At 54.8% G+C, this 19,948-nt stretch overlaps 1 protein-coding gene across 1 annotated transcript; it reads left to right on the top strand.

Moving 5' to 3' along the window:
• The first annotated feature begins 9,825 nt into the window (after nt 1-9,825).
• On the top strand, nt 9,826-12,183 carry LOC128676100 (uncharacterized). Its single transcript, XM_053756045.2, has one exon. It carries the CDS (start codon nt 9,826-9,828, stop codon nt 12,181-12,183), a length of 2,358 nt encoding a protein of 785 aa, XP_053612020.2.
• The last annotated feature ends 7,765 nt before the right edge of the window (nt 12,184-19,948 follow it).

Below are 19,948 nucleotides of genomic sequence, written 5' to 3' on the forward strand. Positions count from 1 at the left end.
GTGGGGAACGAGTCCAGGTGAAACCGCATATCAAGTACCTGGGTATCATCCTGGACTCACGCTGGAACTTCCGGGAGCACTTCAAACGACTGGCTCCCCGGATAGTCGGTGCTGCGTCGGCCATGGGCCGGCTGCTGCCCAATGTTGGAGGGCCCAGTGCCCCGTGCCGCAAGCTATATGCGGGTGTAACCCGAAGTATGGCATTGTACGGGGCACCAATCTGGGCAGATAGGCTCTCCAAAGCCAACGTGGCCCAGCTGCGGAGGCCACAGAGAGTGGTGGCCAATCGCATAGCTCGGGCCTACGTAACGGTGGCATGGGCGGCGGCGTGTGCACTGGCTGGCACCCCACCGTGGGATATGGACGCTAAGGTTCAGGCGGAAGTATATTGGGAGCGGGCAAGGAGGCGAGCTGTGGGGGAAAGGCCCGCCCCAAGAGAATTAAGGAGTGTCCGTCAGTTGGCCGTAGACAGGTTGAAAGAGCGATGGCGAGTAGAGCTGGAAAACTCCCCGTATGGTGTTCGAACCATCGGGGCGCTCCTCCCATCGCTCGAGGAATGGATGGAAAGAACGTACGGCCAATTGACGTACAGGATGACGCAGGTGATGACCGGACACGGGTGCTTCGGTCATTACCTGCACAGAATAGGAAAGGAGGAAACCCCGGTCTGTCATGAGTGTGGGGAGCCGGATGACACGGCCCAACACACTCTGGCAGACTGCGGGAAATGGACCGAGGAGAGGGTGGCCCTAGCAGTGGCCCTAGGAGGAGGAGGCCTGGATCTCTCGCTGCACAACGTCATCAGCAAGATGTTGAGCGGCGAGGGACGCTGGGATGCAGTATACTCCTTCTGCGAAACGGTAATGTCGCAGAAGGAGGCTGCTGAAAGGGAGCGCGAGGCACGAGCGCATGCCCCTCCCCATCGGCGAGGACGAAGAGGCAGGCGGCGGGCACAATATGCCCGTCGTCTGCTAGGATAGTGCCGTGAGGCAACGCCGGGGGGCGTCGTGGTAGAATGTTCGCGATCCCATGGCGCCCCCAATAACGGCCGGTGCGGAAACGCCGCAGGGGGGTTTAGTGGGTAGTCCGGGCTAGGCCTGGGAGTCCCACACTCCCCGGGAACAGTGTCCCCGGGGGCCGGTGCCTAAATGCATTCCCCCCTGCGAAAAAAAAAAAAAAAAAAAAAAAAAAAAAAAAAAAAAAAAAAAAAAAAGGTTAGGTTAGGTTAGGTTAGGTTAGGTTAGGTTAGGTTAGGTTAGGTTAGGTTAGGTTAGGTTAGGTTAGGTTAGGTTAGGTTAGGTTAGGTTAGGTTAGGTTAGGTTAGGTTAGGTTAGGTTAGGTTAGGTTAGGTTAGGTTAGGTTAGGTTAGGTTAGGTTAGGTTAGGTTAGGTTAGGTTAGGTTAGGTTAGGTTAGGTTAGGTTAGGTTAGGTTAGGTTAGGTTAGGTTAGGTTAGGTTAGGTTAGGTTAGGTTAGGTTAGGTTAGGTTAGGTTAGGTTAGGTTAGGTTAGGTTAGGTTAGGTTAGGTTAGGTTAGGTTAGGTTAGGTTAGGTTAGGTTAGGTTAGGTTAGGTTAGGTTAGGTTAGGTTAGGTTAGGTTAGGTTAGGTTAGGTTAGGTTAGGTTAGGTTAGGTTAGGTTAGGTTAGGTTAGGTTAGGTTAGGTTAGGTTAGGTTAGGTTAGGTTAGGTTAGGTTAGGTTAGGTTAGGTTAGGTTAGGTTAGGTTAGGTTAGGTTAGGTTAGGTTAGGTTAGGTTAGGTTAGGTTAGGTTAGGTTAGGTTAGGTTAGGTTAGGTTAGGTTAGGTTAGGTTAGGTTAGGTTAGGTTAGGTTAGGTTAGGTTAGGTTAGGTTAGGTTAGGTTAGGTTAGGTTAGGTTAGGTTAGGTTAGGTTAGGTTAGGTTAGGTTAGGTTAGGTTAGGTTAGGTTAGGTTAGGTTAGGTTAGGTTAGGTTAGGTTAGGTTAGGTTAGGTTAGGTTAGGTTAGGTTAGGTTAGGTTAGGTTAGGTTAGGTTAGGTTAGGTTAGGTTAGGTTAGGTTAGGTTCCCCCCGACGGGTTCCCATCTTGTCGCGATGGTGGGGCTTAGTAACCGGGGGGGCTGGTCTGACACAACCAGCCACCCCGGTGAACCAAGAGGAACCCAAGGCCCAGAGACTTTGGTGGGTGCTCTGGGCCTGGTGGACGGTCCCCTCAGTAGTACTGCCATTGGCTGGTGACCCGCCACCAGCCTTTGGATGTGGAAACTAGAGGGGACCAGAGGTGGGGTCGCGGGGGTTTGTCCTCCGCGACCACAGCGCGGCCGTGGCGCTGAACACGGTGCGGTGGGGCCGCAGGGGAAGAGGAGAGTCGGTATGTCTCTCGACGATCCCCCTGTCCTCTGCGGCCGAAGGGTGGCTGCCTCTGTATCGGGTGCAATGTGTGGGTGTCACCTGCCTATCACCTCTTGCGCCCGTACAGAGGCAGACTTGGGTGCCCTGTGGCACCCAAGATTTTGTGTGTGTGTTGTGTGTGTTGTGATCGCTGGTCCCTTCAGGACCAGCGGTCGGTGATGCCCGCTCCCCCCGTCAGCTTTCTGACTGGTGTGCGGAGTGGGCTTGATGGTCCGCGCCACGCTCGCGTGGCGTAAGGGGCGGGTGGTTAGCACTTGTGCTTCCTGCCCGCCCAGGTCGGGGCCGAAAGGCCGGCCGGGGGGGCGTCGCGGTTGAATGCCTAGCGACCCCGTGACGTCCCCCATAACGGCAGCGTGAAAACGCCCCAGGGGTTTAGTGGGTAGGCTGGGCCGACTAGCGGCCCAGGAGTCCCACACTCAGTGCGTAACAAGCATTCCCCTGGGTAAACAAAAAAAAAAAAAAAAAGGTTAGGTTAGGTTAGGTTAGGTTAGGTTAGGTTAGGTTAGGTTAGGTTAGGTTAGGTTAGGTTAGGTTAGGTTAGGTTAGGTTAGGTTAGGTTAGGTTAGGTTAGGTTAGGTTAGGTTAGGTTAGGTTAGGTTTTTTTTTTTTTAAGATTTCTCCCATCTGTTACACCACAGATGAAAGGAGTTTATTGTAAACCTGCTATTTGATACAGGTAATTATATACAGTCACACTTACATGTACAGTCACTATAATTAACTCAGTTACTAAATTTAGTTACATAAAGGAATGCGAATAAATTGTGGAATATTTTGTCAATGTAGTGAATATTTTACAGCAATTAGTATTACATGGCAATTTGACGGCATTTTAGGACTAATAGTTATTGACTATCACTTATATAATAAAATAGTTCTAATTAATTTTACATTATTACGCTTAAATTAAACCTACAATATACTTAAAGTTTTAAAGGTTTACATTGGTTTCTCATACTAGAGAAATATGATTTACAACAAATGAGTTCTGGGCATAATAAAATAATTTCTATGGGTTTTCCAAACGCTATTATCATATCAACAATTTAAAGTGGATTAGGTGGGTATATATTTATATATAAAAAAAAAAACTTAAAAACTTTTACATGTTTATGAACAGTGGTGAGTGGTGAGCACACACACAAGTAAGAGTTTTTTTTTTTTTTTTAAGTTCCATTAATCGATTTTAGTTTTGATACTATTGTCGTTATGTGGTTAATGAGTTTTTCAGAGGTGTTTTCGCATTTTATTGTTTGGAGTAAGTTAAAGGGTTCTATTTTCTTGGAGTTGCAATACATAATGTAGGAGTATCTGGTTCGTGAGAATATGGGACACACTTTAAGAATGTGTTCAACGTCTTGTATAGAGGAGTTGTCACAAGGGCAGAGGTCATCGTCTACTATTTTAAACCTTTTTAGATAAGACTTATGGTATCCGTGTCCGCTAAGTATTTGCGTTACCGCGAATGATATCTTTATTTGTTTACGAACCGTTCCTATATCCCGGACATGTTTAAAGAAGAATTTTGTACCTGTGCCCTGCGTGGACGTCTCGTAATCTCGTTGCCATTCGTCCAAGACGCTCGATCTGCCGAGTCGTTTAGCATACGAGAGCGGGAATACGTTGAGTTCGGCTGCCGTCTTCTTAGCAGCCGCCTCCTTGGCGGCGCAGTCTGCAAGCTCGTTACCAACGATCCCCACATGAGCTTTTGTCCATACGAAATTCACTGTGGTGTTTTCGTTTTGTAATCGGGAGATGTAGTTGTGAATTGTGTTTACTAAGGGGTCAGTATTGCTACGGTCCTGTATGGCAACGAGTGATGACTTGGAGTCAGAGAAAATAGTGGCCGAAGAGTGTCTTCGATTGAGAAGCCACTCCAAAGCCCGGGAGATAGCAAATAGCTCACTCATAAAAACTGAAGCTGTACGGCCTAATTTGAACTTTCGGATGACTACTTGTCGCCCTTCTTGTATTACGACAAATGACGCGCCTGTCTCATCGCTGTCTAATTTACTTCCATCGGTGAAGATATTTGGTGAGTCTGGAATGAATAATTCATCCGTTTCCTCTTGAGTGGTCGCTTCTTTAAATTCAATGTTTACCCTTTTTGCTGGATGAAGAAGGTTTTTTACTTTAGTTCTCCTATACAGGGTTATATCAGTGGGGAGCCCCTCCAGCCTTCCTGTCATTTTGGTCTTGTGTAGTTCATATGCTTCATTTACTATAAGGTGTAGAGGTGGAAACTGTGCTAGTGCTTCCGCTGCAATCGCGGAGATGGTATGGAATCCTCTGATTGCGCGGATGGCAAATGTTCTTTGAAAGGAGCGAAGAGCCCGACGTACGGAATAGAATTTTGTGGCTGTTCCCCAGATTCCGGCCGCATACGTAATAATTGGAATTATCACTTGTCTGTAGATGCACTCCACGTTCTCCGGGTGAACGCCCCATGTAGGTCTGACGAATTTGGATAAATTTTTGAAGATCTTGGTGGCCTTTTGTATGATGTACTTGGAATGTTGAATGAAGTTGAGCTTGCTGTCTATTATTATCCCGAGGAGTTTAATTTGGTCAATTAGGGGAATTTTTGTGTTGTTCATGTATATTTCGGCTTTCTTGGTTTGTGGCGTAAACGAAATGCACTGAGTTTTTTCCGGACCGAATCGTAGTTTGGCGCGTTCGCCCCAAGAATGTATCTCCTGCAGACAAGTATTGGCTATGGATTGAACCTCCTGTTGTGTCTTCCCTTCAACTATCAGCAGGACATCATCCGCGAAGGCCTGTATGTGAGCGTTTTTGTGTCGAGGGATGGTGAGGAGCTCATCTAATATCAGGTTCCAAAATGCTGGTCCGCAGGCGGAGCCTTGGACGCAGCCCTTAGTCATGGATTTGGTGGAAGTGCTGTTAGCGTAATTAAGGGTCACGGTTCTATCGGTGAAGTAATTTTGTATAAGTCTGTATATATTTTTGGGGCACCGGATATAGTGAAGCCGCTTAAATAGGGCCGGCCACCAGGCATTGTCAAAAGCAGCCTTGATGTCCAGGGAGATGGCTACCACTTGGTGTTTTTTGTTCCTGGCAGTTTTGATGATTGTCAAGGCTCTCTCTAGGGCGTCAGTGGTTGAGGTTTGGGCTTTAAATCCAAATTGCTCCTTACTCAGAGACTCCTCGTTTTCTGATTTGTACTCGAGTCTTTTGATAATAAGTTTCTCGAGAACTTTCCCGAATACTGCAATTAATCCAATTGGTCTGTATGAACTGAGTTGGTCGGCCGGTTTGTTTGGTTTTGGAATGATCTTTACTATTGCTTGCTTCCATGAACTTGGAAAGTGTCCTGTTTCCAGACATTTATTATAGAGCGCTGTGTAGAAGTCAGATAGAACTTCAAAGGTTTCCCGGCAGATGTCGGCAGTCAGGTGATCGTCGCCGGGGGCCTTCTTGGCACTCATATGACTCAGACATTCCCTAATCTCCTCGGTCGTGAAGGGTAGGTCATCTTGTGTGTCCGGTATTCTATTTGCTGTAGTGCGTATCTCGTGGTGGTCGTTGGTCTGGTCCGGTGTATCGTCTGGGTAAAAGTGATCGAGTAGAGTGGATGCAGTGTTGCTGCTGTTGTCTGTATATGTATTGTTCAGTTTGAGAGTCTGTGGGGGGCGTCTGAGCGGGGCGTCTTTAATCAGTCGATTGGTGACAGCCCACACGTCCTCCTTACCCTGTGCCTCACAAAACTGTCTAAAGTGTTCCGTGGAGTGCTGAGAGAGTGACTTGGCGTAGTTTAGTTTGGCTTCTCTGTAGGTTTTTATGATGTCGTCCAGCGGTCTTCGAGACTTTTTGAGGTCGTGAAGGCGATGGTGTAGGCGTATACACTCTCTCTTTTGCTGTTCGAGGGTGTCAGACCACCAAGGATTGAAGTACTTAGGGTTTCGCTTACGGTGAAGTGTTCTATTGCAAACTTTCTGTACGGTGGCAGTCAGTTTGTCCACAACTTGATCGAGGTCTCTTTCAGAAAGGGTGGAGAAGTCTGTGCGGGCTACGAGTTGTTCGGTAGCTGTGTGTAGTTTTGTTCGAAAATCGGACCAGTCTGCTCTGTGTGTATTGTATTTGAATGTTGTGTTACTTTTAACCTTCTCAGGGTGTTGGGGCGGAGCTAGAATGTAGTCTATCGCATTATGATCAGAGGAAGGGCATGCCGAGTGGTTGACTTGCCAATCTCGTATGCAGTCGGTCATGTTTTGTGTCACATAAGTGACATCTATTATGGATGAACAATGCTGGCCGTGCCGAATGGCTTCGAATGTGGGCTCTGTTCCGATGTTGCATACTGTCATATCATTGGATGCCATGGCTGTTGCAAATTCTTCACCTCGGTCATTGGCGGTGGCTTCGCCCCATTCCTGGTGGCTTCCGTTGGTGTCCCCACCGACTAAACGTAAGGAGGATCCGGTTGAATGTAGAAAGTTGTCCAGTTTCTGGATGGTTTGATTGGCGTCGTTGTTTGGTTCTATGTAGAATGAGGCGATGTCTAGGTTTTTCATTCCCAAATTAATACGGATCACAGCTACGTTCTCGTTGGAGAGCTGGGTGATGCCAAGGGCAGAAACTGTGGGTTTGGTAATGATGCACGACTTTATTCGTGAGCCTTTAGAAAATTGATGTACGTTAATTCCGGGGGGAGGCTTCATCTCTAGGTCGGAGCCCACATAGGGTTCCGAAACGAGGGCAATGTCGTAGTTTTGTTGATGAAAATATGCGAAGAATTCTCGCTGTGTAACGTAACAACGCTGAAGGTTACATTGAATGACCTTTAATGACCTAATAACCATAATCGGTGTTTTCTTCTAGGGATTTAATGGCATTGATTATCTTCGGGCATGATTTCGAATCTAGAGCAGAGTGGTTTGTATCAGCGCTGTTTGTTGTCTTGCAGTTGTAACAGCAAACTTTGGATGTATCGTTGCGAACAGGGCAGGTGGTCGTGTGATGTGCGGAGGAGCCACAGTGGCCGCATGGGTAGAACTCAGCTGTGCATTTGTTGTTAGTGTGCCCAAATTGTAAGCACTTGTAGCACTGCAAGAATCTGCTGAAGTCCGCTACATGCACCCGCTGGTGCTCCACATTAACGCGTTCTCCTTCGACTAGGGTGCGTCGCACTGTAGGGGCTACCTCTAAGACAGCGTTGTACAATTTTTCATTTCGATTTTTTAACAAAAAGCATAAGCGAATATCTTCGGTTGGAATCTGGTTCTGGTTGCTTACGATCTCAATTAGCTCCTCTCGCTGTACCTCCTTACTAATGCCCTTCAAGATGATCAAAGGCCGACGAAGTTTCGCCTCCTCCGCTGTAATTCCTGGAATCTGGTTTACCTTCTTTAGGGTTTCATCTCTCTGTGCGATGGTGTCGAACTCGACTTTTAGTTTATTCTGACGCAGAGAGCGCACTTTAGTTGGGGCGAAAGTCGTGTGTCTGAAAGATATGTTTTTGCGCCACTCGTCATACACGACAGGCTGATGGTCGCCCGTCTCCTTGCTTTTAACTATTATTGCAGGTAGAGTACGCACAGGACGGCGCTTGGGCAGTGGGGCTGAAGTCGCCGAGGAGAAGGATCTATTCAGAGGGGCCGGGACTGGTGGGGGGGCCGGTGTGGGTGCTAGCCGTTGCTCTTTTAGTTCTTCTCTGATGCTTTCACGGATTGTCATAATGATAGTTTCAGAGACAGCCTTGGGCAATTTTGGCGGCGGCTGGTCTCGTGTCTTTTCCGCCGTGGATATTATCCCTTTGGCGAGTTCTTGTATCCTTTTCTTATTTGCGCTGGTGACACTTTTCCCTTCTGTGATTTTGGTCAGTATTTCCCTCGCCGAGGCCGTGATAGTGTCGAATGCCATCTGGTACATATTCGGTTCCGAGTTTGTCCCCTCGGAAGTGGGGTAAATTGGTGAAATCTGGGGTGAGATGGTCTCTTGAGTAAGTGAGGTCATAACCAAAGGGGGAGTTATGGGCGGTGATGGTGACTTCAATAGGGTTTGTTTGGCCGTGTCTGTGACGGCGTCTGCGGGTGTGTGTGTGTGTGGTGTGATCGCAGGGTCCTCATCGACAGTGAATGCACGGGAGTGGGACGGTATTGCCAGTGGCTGTGATTGTGGTGGTGACTGGCCTCCACCCCTCCTGGCAGGTGACCGCGTCAGGACCATTTTGGCGGCGTCCAGACAATAAGTATGAAAGTAACGCACGCAGTAGCCTTATAATATATACAAAACAAAACGGACACGAATTCCGATACGAAATATAAGAAGACAGTATTAAAGGGGGAAACGGGAAAATTTATCTTCCACTTGTAATTACGTAAAACAACACAAAACAACAAAAAAAAAAAAATATATATATATATTTTTTTTTTTTTTTTTTCTATGATGAATGAATAAATAAAGTAGACAAGTACACTAGGACAATGTGAAATATACAGATGAGAGGTAGGTATTTATATCGAACTCTTGAGGAGAGTATATAGAATATATATATATTTAAAAAAAAAAAAAAAAAAAAATTTTTTTTTTTTTTTTTTGGGTGGAAGGAAACACTTGAGTTAATGAGGAGGTACCGTGTTTAGCGATGAGTGTGATGTGGTTAGGCTCTGTATTACTAAGGTGTGGTTGTAGTGTATGAGTTAAGGATGGAAATTCCTACTGGGTTTGATGAAATAATAAAATAAATAAATAAATAAGTAACAAGACAATTGCTAGACAGTGCACTAGGGTAATGTGAAATATACAGATGAGTGGTAGGTGTTTATATCGAACTCTTGAGGAGAGTATATAGAATATATATATATTAAAAAAAAAAAAAAAAAAAAAAAATTTTCTTTTTTTTGGGTGGAAGGAAACACTTGAGTTAATGAGGAGATACCGTGTTTAGCGATGAGTGTGATGTGGTTAGGCTCTGTATTACTAAGGTGTGGTTGTAGTGTATGAGTTAAGGATGGAAATTCCTACTGGGTTTGATGAAATAATAAAATAAATAAATAAATAAGTAACAAGACAATTGCTAGACAGTGCACTAGGGTAATGTGAAATATACAGATGAGTGGTAGGTGTTTATATCGAACTCTTGAGGAGAGTATATAGAATATATATATATTAAAAAAAAAAAAAAAAAAAAAAAAAATTTTCTTTTTTTTTTTGGGTGGAAGGAAACACTTGAGTTAATGAGGAGATACCGTGTTTAGCGATGAGTGTGATGTGGTTAGGCTCTGTATTACTAAGGTGTGGTTGTAGTGTATGAGGTTAGGTTAGGTTAGGTTAGGTTAGGTTAGGTTAGGTTAGGTGGGGAACCACCCCACAGTGCTTGCGTCCACGTCGCGTTCCCCGGGCAACGTCGCGTCCTAACCACCGTAACGGAGTGGTTAGGCCGACGGCTAAAGTGCACTGTGCAGTAGGAGCAACTCGCTAAAATGAATGGTACTCAACTGCGGGACGCCTCCGGGCGTTTCTTGAAAAAGGGCCCTTCTCAGGGCCACCCTAACGGCCCTTCTCAGGGCCACCCAAACGGCCCTTCTCAGGGCCACCCAAACGGCCCTTCTCAGGGCCAACTAAAGGGAAGGAGTGGAAAGCGTGGGGGGAAGATTTCGGTGGGGGGAGAGAAAAGTTCGGGCGGGAAGGACGGAACTGATAAGGAGCGGTCCAGGTCCGAACATGAAGAAAGTCGCGGTGGATCGGAAGGGGAAGCAATGGCGGATGAGAGTGGTGTGGCTACGGTCCAAGGAAGGCTGTGGAACCCGTTGGGAAGTGTGGGCTCCATCACCTCGCTGTCCGAATCGGTGCTGGGTGCCAAGCGCCTCTACTCGGAGGTAGCGAGTGGGTCCGGATCCGGTTCGGACACGGAGGTTGATTGGACACGGCCGGAAATATTGCCGAAGGCAAAAAGAGGGAAGGCTCGAGGTGCCTCGAATATGACGGGAGCCCGGGCTGAAACGCGAAGGAGTCGGGAGGAGGATGTGGAGGCCTCCTTCTCAGCCACTCTGGGAACTCGGGCCTTCCGGAGGGGAGAACACCCGAGTGGGGACGAGGGGTCGGATGTGGCCCCCATTGAGGTACGGGACTTCAGTGCCTTGGGTGCTGACGGACTTATGGCTACTGCGGTGGAGAGGCTGGGAATTATAACCAGCCTCGTCAGAAAGACCACCGCCTTCAAGGGGGGCTTCAGCGCGAAGATTCTGCGTGCCTCTACGGACATCAGGGATATCATGGATACCCTGGTGTCGCGTAACGAGTCGGACGAAGTACGGCGCCTCAGGGCTGATAATGGTCGCCTCCAAAGAGAGGTGGCCAATATGAGGGCAGAGGTCGCTGCGCTCCGCAGCGGGTTTGAGGAGGCTCGCCGCGAGGTCAACCAGGCTGCGCGAGCTGCGGAACAGCGGGCAGGTGCACCTGCAGAGGAAGAGAGGCTGATGGAGAGGCTGGAGGCTTCCATAGCCAAAATGATAGATGGCCGCCTAGCAGAGCTGAAGACTTGCCTCCCTCGGATGGTCACCCGCCCACCTCTGGCGGGTGACAGTTCGAGGGTGGCCAGGGCCACTAGGGCGGCCATTGCGGAGGCCTCCGGATTGAGTCCGGCGCTGCTGCCTAAGCGGACGGGAATGGAAGGCCGTAGAAGGGAAAGTGCTGAGGAGGGGATGGAGTGGGGGCCGTCGACCTCTGCAGTTCCGGACGAGTTCCCGGAGCTCCCTGGAGTTGAGGATGGGCCGACGACCTCGGCAATTCTGGTCGACGGATCCCCGGAGCTCCCCTGGGTTGAGGTTGGGAGGAGGAGCAAAGGGAAGGGAAAGGGCAAAAAATCCAAGCCCAAGCCCGAGGCGGTACCCAAGGGGGCCCCCTCAACCGTGCCCAAGCCCACGGCGGCGCCCACGGGGGCGCCTAAGTCTGTGCCCAAGCCTACGGCGGCGCCCGCGGAGGCGCCTACGTCTGTGCCCAAGGAGTCCCCCAAGGCGGCGCCACTGAGGGTGGTGAAAAAACTGTCGGCCCCTAGCTCCTCGGCTGTAATTCTTAAGTTACAGCCGGAGGCAGTGCAAAATGGGGCCACATACAGTTCCGCCCTCCTCAAGGCCGAGCAAGAGGTGAACCTGGAGGAGCTGGGCATTGGCTCGCTTCGGATTCGCCCGAGTGCGACCGGAGCGAGATTAATTGAGGTCCCCGGCTCCTCTAGCTCAGGCAAGGCGGACGCACTTGCTTCGGCCTTGAAGGTGGCCCTGGCCGGCGTCGTGGACGTTTTCAGGCCCGTCAAAACTGCGGATTTCCGCGTGACGGGACTGAATGATGCGGCAACGGCGCAGCGGATAAAGGCTGCGGTCGCGCAAGCCGGGAGCTGCACGGAGGACCAGGTCTGGGTGGGTGAAATCCGCTCAGACTGGCGGGGCTCTGGCTCTGCCCTGATGCGCTGCCCGGTCACGACGGCCAAAAAGCTGATCGAGGCGGGCAGCCTCACGGTAGGCTGGAGCCGGGTGCAGCTCCGGCACCTGGAGGCGCGCCCCATGCACTGCTACAAGTGCATGGGGAAGGGGCACACTGCATCGCTGTGCCCCTCGCAGACGGACCGCAGCCGGCTCTGCTATAGGTGCGGGGAGGCAGGGCATTTGTCCGCCTCCTGCACAGCGGAGCCCCGCTGCGCGGTATGCCGCGACGCCGGCAAGCCGGCGGGCCACGTGATGGGGGGTAGGGCCTGCAACCCACCCCCGATCCGAGGGAAAGGGCCGTCCCCTCCTCCGCGCGAGGGAAGGCAAGGGGAGGCGCCAGTCGGCCAAATGGAGGAGTGATGGGGGTCACCTTCCTCCAGGCCAACCTCAACCACTCCGCTAGGGCGCAGGACCTCCTCCTGCAATCCATGGCGGAGTGGGATCTGGATGTCGCGGTGGTCGCGGAGCCGTACGCGGTTCCCTCCCTGCCCCACTGGGCGGGGGATCTGGATGGCCTCGTGGCCATCGTGGCTAGGCCTGGTGCCGCCCCTCCCCTCGCGATTAAGAAGAGAGGGAACGGCTTTGTGGTGGCGGTTCGGGGAGAGTACGCCATAATTGGTGTTTACTTCTCCCCGAACCGGGATTTGCCGGCCCTGGAGCGGTTCTTGGATGCTCTGGGGCCGGAGATAAGGCGGTTAGCGCCCCTAAAGGTCTTCGTGGCCGGTGACTTCAACGCCAAATCAACGGCGTGGGGGAACCCGGCCACGGAGCCCAAGGGGCGAAAGGTGGAAGAGTGGGCGCTGGCCGCGGGGCTGTCTCTCCTAAACAGGGGGACAGCCCACACGTGCGTGCGACGGACGGGCGGATCGGTGGTGGACCTGACGTTCGCCACCCCCTCCGCCGCGCGCTCCGTGTCGGACTGGAGGGTGGAAGGGGGGGTGGAGACACTCTCGGACCACTTGTATATTCGGTTCGAGGTGTCGGCCGCCCCCCAATGTCAGGCGGCATCATCGTCCCGGGTGCGCAGCCGGTTCCCGCGCTGGGCCCTTACGCGGCTTGACCGGGAGCTGGCGGAAGAGGCGGCCATCGTCGGCCGCTGGAGCCTCCCGCCTCTAGACGGAATGGGGGTGGACGACGCGGCTGACCGTCTCGGCGACGCTTTCACAGTGGTGTGCCGGGCGGCCATGCCAAGCGTAGGTCGAGCCCCCCCTAGGCGGGCGGTCTATTGGTGGTCGGCGGAGATTGCCGCCCTTCGCGTCGCCTGCAACGCGGCCCGAAGGGCCTATAGTCGAAGCAGGCGGCGCAGTCCCCGGGACGAGGAGAGGGATGGTCAGCTGTATGCGGTGTATGTGGAAAATCGCAAGGAGCTGCAGCTGGCCATCGGTCGGGCCAAGGAGGAAGCCTTCGAGGAGCTGGTGGAGGGTATCGAAAGAGACCCATGGGGCCGGCCGTATAAGTGGGCGAGAGACAAATTGCGCCCACAGGCGACCCCGCTAACGGAGACCCTTCAGCCAGCTCTGCTGGGGGAGATTGTCGGGGATCTATTCCCCGGCAATCCGCGAGGGTTTTCTCCTCCGAGGATGGCCCGACAGCCGCCTGACGCGGAGGGAGAAGAGATGGAGGCGGATCCGCCTCCCGTCACCGACGTCGAAATGGAGGTGGTCCTCGACCGCCTCCAGACAAGGAAGAGGGCACCGGGTCCAGACGGGGTGCACGGGAAAGTGCTTGCGCTGATTCTCGTGCACCTCGGGGAGGAGTTTCGGGGGCTGCTCAACCGCTGTCTGCGAGAGGGGCAGTTCCCGAAATTATGGAAGGAGGGCCGGCTCTGCCTTATTCCGAAGGGGAGCCGGCCCTTGGACTCGGCTTCGGCGGTGCGACCTCTGGTCCTGCTGAGCGAGGCTGGGAAGGCCCTAGAGAGCGTTGTGGCCTCTCGCCTCGTTCGGCATGTGGAGGAAGGCCCGGGACCGCGTCTCTCTGACGTGCAGTACGGATTCCGGGCCAAGAGGTCCACCATCGACGCCCTCAGGCGTCTGCGGTCGGTGACGGAGGAGGCGGATCGAGAAGGCGATGTGACCCTGGCGACGTCTTTAGACGTCGCCAACGCCTTCAACAGCATCCCGCACAGTGTAATACGGGAGGCACTCCGGTACTTTGGGGTGCCCTCGTACCTGCGGCGGCTGTTGGGGGTGTACCTGGAGGATCGTGTTGTCCTGTACGAGGACGGGGGGGGTCGTATGGTTCGGCGGAGCGTCGGATGCGGTGTGCCACAGGGGTCGATTCTCGGCCCTATCCTGTGGGACATCGCATACGATTGGGTCCTGCGGTGCCGGCTTCCCCCCGGGACGGGTGTCATCTGCTATGCGGATGACACTCTCTTCACGTCCCGGGGTGCGAACTTCGGTGAGGCGGCGCGGCTGGCCGAAACGGGCCTCGCCCTTTTGGTCGGCCGCATAGAGAGGCTGGGGCTTCGGGTCCGACTGGATAAGACCGAAGTCCTCCTCTTCCGCGGGGCCCGGACGCGAGGACCTCCCCCAGGGGCGCGCCTCCAGGTGGGTCATGAGGAGTTGAGGGTGAGTGCCCAGATGAAATACCTGGGCCTCATCCTCGACGGGAGATGGTCCTTTGTCCCCCACTTCCGAGAGCTGGGGCAAAGGATCGTCAGGACGGCTGCGTCGCTGGGCCGACTCCTGCCCAATCTGGGTGGGCCCAGCGACGCTGTACGGAAGCTGTACTCCGGCGTGTGCCGGAGTATGGCGATGTACGGCGCCCCCGTTTGGGTGGACGCCCTTGCCGCGGAGAATAAGCGCCTTCTCCGGCAGGCGCAGAAGGTGATCGCGGTAAGGGCGATACGGGGGTACCGTACCGTGGCGTACGCTGCGGCCACAGCCCTCGCGGGCGACCCGCCGTGGGAGTTGGTGGCGGAGGTGCTCGCCGAGGTTTACCACTTTGTGGCGAACAGGAGGGAAATCGGCGAGCACCCCTCGCCTGAGATGGTCCGGCGGGTCCGCTTGCGAGGGCAAGCGGAACTCATGCGGAGGTGGGAGGCAGACCTGGCGCGGGCAACGTACGGTGTACGCACAGTGGAGGCCCTGCGCCAGGTCCTGGAGAGATGGATGTTGAGGCGGCGCAAGCCTCTCACCTTCCGCATGACGCAGGTGCTCACCGGGCATGGCTGCTTCGGTGAGTACTTGCACCGCGTGGCCCAGCGGGAGACCGAGCCGGTCTGCCACGATTGTGGCGAGGCTCGGGACACTGCTCAACATGTTCTAGAGCAGTGTCCCAGGTGGAGTCGGCAGCGCCACGATCTGGTGGCAGTGCTCGGTGGAGTGGATCTGTCGCTCCCGAGTGTCGTCAATGCGATGCTCGGGAGTGACGGAGCCTGGGCGGCAGTGGCCTCCTTCTGTGAGACTGTTATGTCACAGAGGGAGGCCGAGGAAAGGAACCGCGAGGACCACCCCCTCGCGGAGCCGATCCGCAGAAGGCGGACGGGGGTGCGACGCAGGCGCTACCTTGCGCGCCTGCAGGCGCCCCCCTAAATCGGTGGGACTAGTCCCACCCGACGGCAGGGGTCCACCAGGTGTCGGTGGGCCCCTGAGAATGGTGAGTCCGGTCTCTGGCGAAAGAGACCGGCCAGTCGCTGAGGCGTCTTGTGTTAGATAGATCCGAGGCGCCTCCCTGTAAAGCGGCCGATGGCACCCGCAGGGGTTTAGTGGGTAGTCTGGGCTGGATAGCGGCCCAGGAGTCCCACACTCAGTGCGTAAATGCATTCCCCTGCGAAAACAAAAAAAAAAAAAAAAAAAAAAAAGGTTAGGTTAGGTTAGGTTAGGTTAGGTTAGGTTAGGTTAGGTTAGGTTAGGTTAGGTTAGGTTAGGTTAGGTTAGGTTGGGGTGCTAGTGCGGGAAACCTCCTCGAGCGCCCGGTCCCTTGAAGGCTTTAGCCTCTCTCACTTTATCCGCAAGGATCCGGTGAGAGCGGCGGGCTGACAAGGGATTCGGGACGGTGCACCCTGGGCGGTAGCCAATAACTCCCTGGTAGTCGGGGTCTTATTGGTTACTGGCGAATATCCTGCTGGTGGGAGCCACTCCTTCCCGTCTGCTTTCAGACGGTGAACGGATGTGGCTCACGTTTAGCGCGGTGGTCTTGGCTTAGGCCAGCGTCGGGCACCTCGTTACCCCATTTCGGGGCCGAGGGTGCTGTGCCACTTTGTGGCCTGTGCCGAGAGGAAGAAAACCTCACCAAAAATAACCCCAATCCTAAGGTTCGGGCGTGCCGATAGGATGAATGGCGGAGGGGGAACTCCGTCCCTAGCGCTCACCATGTAGTGTGGGAGATCAGGGACCTCACCCTTGTAATAAAGGAAACTAATGAAATGGCGAGTAGTAAAAACAATCTACCCCAGGAGGGTACCGGCTTAGCCGGAGAATCCCTTCCCACGCCTTCAGGTGTGGGCTGCCCCACCGTATCTGGGGGGGGCACTAACCGCCTGAGGAACGCAAGTTCCTCCAATTTGACGTCGCAGCCAGAGGCTGGCTCACTATCCGACGCATCGTCGTGGGTGAGCGTGGAGAGCGTCGTGGCGGCGTCCGACGTGGAGATGTCGGAGCCGAGGCGCCGGAAAAGGTGCCGCAATCCGGTGGAGCCGAGGGCTGATGGGTCGGATGGCGAGTCTGCGCCGAAGATCCGCCCACCAACAGCATCGGCAAAGAAAGGGGGCCGACCTAAATCGGCACTGACGGCCGAAGCCAGGCGTGAGCTGGCGGTAGCACGTCGTGATGAGGCTGAACGGGTGGTGACCCGAATGGCTGAAATCGCCCTTGCGAAAAGGGCGACAGTGCTCTGCAGCTCTACGGTGGAGGGCCAAGTCGGAGGTGCCCTTAAAGAACTGGCCGACGCCAATATTGGTGTCATCAGGAAGGTCGCGGCCAGTTCGAATAATCTGAAGGGCACCTTCGTGAAGGGCCTTAAGGAAGCAGCTGCGTCTCTCGAGGAGGTGGTGGCTGTTCTCATCAGGCGCACTGCCAGCGAGGAGGCTGAAAGGCTACAGGCGGAGAATAAACGCCTGGAAAATAAACTGGATGCGCTGCAGAAGGAGATGGTGGAGATGCGTGCTGAAATACAGCGGTCCACGCAGCCTACGGTGTCGCCAGCGCGCACTTCCTTGGCGGACGTCCCTGCTGGGGACATAGAGTCGCTGAAGCGGCTCATATTGGAGACGGCGGGCCCCTTCGTAAACGCCCGCCTGGACGGCATTGAAGATCGTCTCCTGCCGAAACCGCAATGGCGCCCCCCGCTGGCGACGGACAAGCGCCGCACAGGTTCAAACATTGTGGGGACTGTCACGTTGACATCGGAGTCGGAGGAGGAAGATCCCCCTGCGGTCGCTAGCAATGTGGCCCAGTGGAGGAAGACCCCGCTCACCCCCAAGCCCGTAAAAGGTAAGGGTAAGGGGAAGAAAAGTGGGGGGAAGACCTTGGAGTCTAATCCCCCTGGGGCTTCATCGAACTCCTTCGCCCTGTTGGAGTTGGACCCACTGCCATCAACGGCGAAGGCCCCGCCCCCACCTCCTAGAGCAAAGCCAGTGCCGAAAACCGCGGAACCTCTGGCGACACCTCGGTCGGCGCCTCGGTCGGCATCTCAGTCTGCGCCCCAGTCGTTGCCTCAGTCGGCGCCTCAATCGTCGCCTCAGTCAGCGCCTCGACCAGCGCCACGTGCCCTTCCTCCAGCCCCGGCGTCTAGGGATGAATCATGGACGACCGTGGTGAGAAGGGGCACCCGGAAACAGGCGACTTCCGGCACCCGTCCGGGAGATCAGTCTGCCCCCCAGATGGCGGCGATGCCTACTTTGCAGAAGCCTCAGGCTAAGTTGCGTCCTCCGCGCTCGGCTGCCATCCTTCTCAAGATGCAGCCGGATGCCGAAAAAGGGGGCGCCACGTATGGCCAAATTTTGGAGCAGGCGCGGCAGCGGGTTGACATCGGAGAGCTTGGCATCTCCGGTGTTAAGCTAAAGAGAGCGGCCACCGGTGCCCGTATCATCGAAATTGCGGGCACCGAAAGAGATGCCAAGGCTGACGCCCTGGCCACCAAATTGAGGGAGGTGATGGACCCTCAATTGGTCGATGTGTCCCGCCCCCAGAAGTGTGTGGACCTGCGCGTGATGGGGCTCTGCGACTCGGCCACCCAGGACCTGGTGCGCGGTGCGGTCTCCCGGGTTGCTCAGTGCCCCGATACTGCCGTAAAAGTTGGGGAGATCCGGGTGGACCGCACTGGCACCCGAACAGTGTGGGTACGGTGTCCCGTCGTGGCGGCTAAAAGGTTGACCGCGCCTGGCACGCGTCTCCTTGTTGGCTGGGTGTCGGCGCAGGTGAAACTGCTGCCGACGAAACTAATGCAGTGCTACCGCTGCCTGGAGGTTGGCCATGTCAGCCAGGTATGCACTGCAGCGGTGGATAGGAGCACGCTGTGCTACAGGTGTGGCAAACCAGGCCATAAGGCCTCCCAGTGCACGTCCGCAGTTGCGAACTGCGTGTTGTGCTCTGAGTCTGGCAAACCGGCGGGACACCGGGTCGCGAGTGCGGCGTGCCCGAGTGCGCGCAGGAAGAGAGGTGGAAGGCGGGGTGCGTCCGCGGCTACGGCCCAGACGCAGCCCGCCCGTGCGGCTCAGCGAGCCGAGCCGATGGAGACGGGGGCCTCCCAATAGTTATGGCTCTCAAAGTTCTCCAGGCGAATATCAACCACTGTGCCAGGGCGCAAGACCTGCTGGCCCAGAGCGTGGCGCAGTGGTTGATAGACGTGACGGTAGTCGCTGAGCCGTACTTTGTCCCCCCTAGGGACAACTGGGTGGCGGACCGTGACGGCATGGTCGCCATTGTCTCGTCGGCGAGCTCTTCGCCTCCAATGAGTGTGGTGCGCGGTCATGGAGCGGTCTCGGCTCGTCTGGGCGACTTAGTTGTGGTAGGGGTATATTTCTCTCCCAACCGTCCACTCAGCGAGTTCGAGGCGTTCCTGGCCGAAGTCGAGGCGCTTGTCCACAGGAGCCATCCTCTCCCTGTGCTTGTTGTTGGGGATCTCAATGCCAAGTCAATGGCCTGGGGATCTCCAGCAACAGATGCCCGGGGTGAGGTTATGGAGGAATGGCTCATCACCGTCGGACTGGCGGTGTTGAATAGGGGCACAGTTAACACGTGTGTGCGGCAACAGGGCGGGTCAATAGTGGACGTTTCGCTTGCTAGCCCTGCCCTGGCAACCCGTGTTCAGGGTTGGGAGGTGTTGGAGGACGTGGAGACGCTCTCCGATCATCGCTACGTGCGGTTTGATCTTTCCGCGTCCTCGGTCGCTCCGAGCGGCCCTAGCTGGGCCCCGAACGAGATCGGTCCACGGTGGCAATTAAAGCGCCTCGACAAGGAGTTGCTCCACGAGGCGGCTATCATACAAGCCTGGTGCCGTGCGCCAGTAAACGTGGTGGTTGAGGATGAGACCGAGTGGTTCCGCGGCGCTATGACAGCGGTGTGTAACGCGTCAATGCCCCGGAACAGTACTCGTCCTCCCAGAAGGTGGGTGTACTGGTGGTCTCCAGAGCTTTCGCGGCTACGCGAAGCCTGCATTGCTGCGAGACGCCAGTACGCCCGGTACCGGAGGAGACGGCGCCGGGATGAGAACGTAGAGGCCGCCTTGTGTGCAGCGTTAGTGGAGGCGAAGAGCGCGCTGACGAACGAGATTGCGGCCGCCAAGGAAGCGGCCAGGGAGGAGCTGCTGGCTTCGCTGGATCGCGATCCGTGGGGGCGTCCGTATAAGCTGGTCCGCAACAAGACTCGGCCATACGGTGTCCCTTTGACGCAGAGCTTGGAGCCGCAGCTCCTCGGCGAGGTAGTTGCCGCTTTGTTCCCGCAGGGAGTGGCATTCCAGCCCCCCAGCATGGCTCCACCATTGGATGTGGGGCTTGAGGACCGGGAGGAAATTCCTGAGATCACTCGGGACGAGTTTGGCGCGGCCGTGCTCAGGCTACGCGCCAAGAATACCGCCCCGGGTCCAGATGGTATTCCAGGTCGAGCGTTGGTCCTCGTTCTAGACGTCCTGGGGGAGCGACTGAGGGGGTTGTTTAACGCCTGTTTCGGGCAGGGAAGGTTTC

This window comes from Plodia interpunctella, chromosome 15, assembly GCF_027563975.2.
Source record: "Plodia interpunctella isolate USDA-ARS_2022_Savannah chromosome 15, ilPloInte3.2, whole genome shotgun sequence".
In the NCBI taxonomy this organism is placed as follows: Eukaryota; Metazoa; Arthropoda; class Insecta; order Lepidoptera; family Pyralidae; genus Plodia; species Plodia interpunctella.

Coding starts and splice junctions, on each gene's coding strand:
- LOC128676100 (XM_053756045.2), top strand. CDS start 9,826: ATGAATGGTACTCAACTGCGGGACGCCTCCGGGCGTTTCTTGAAAAAG.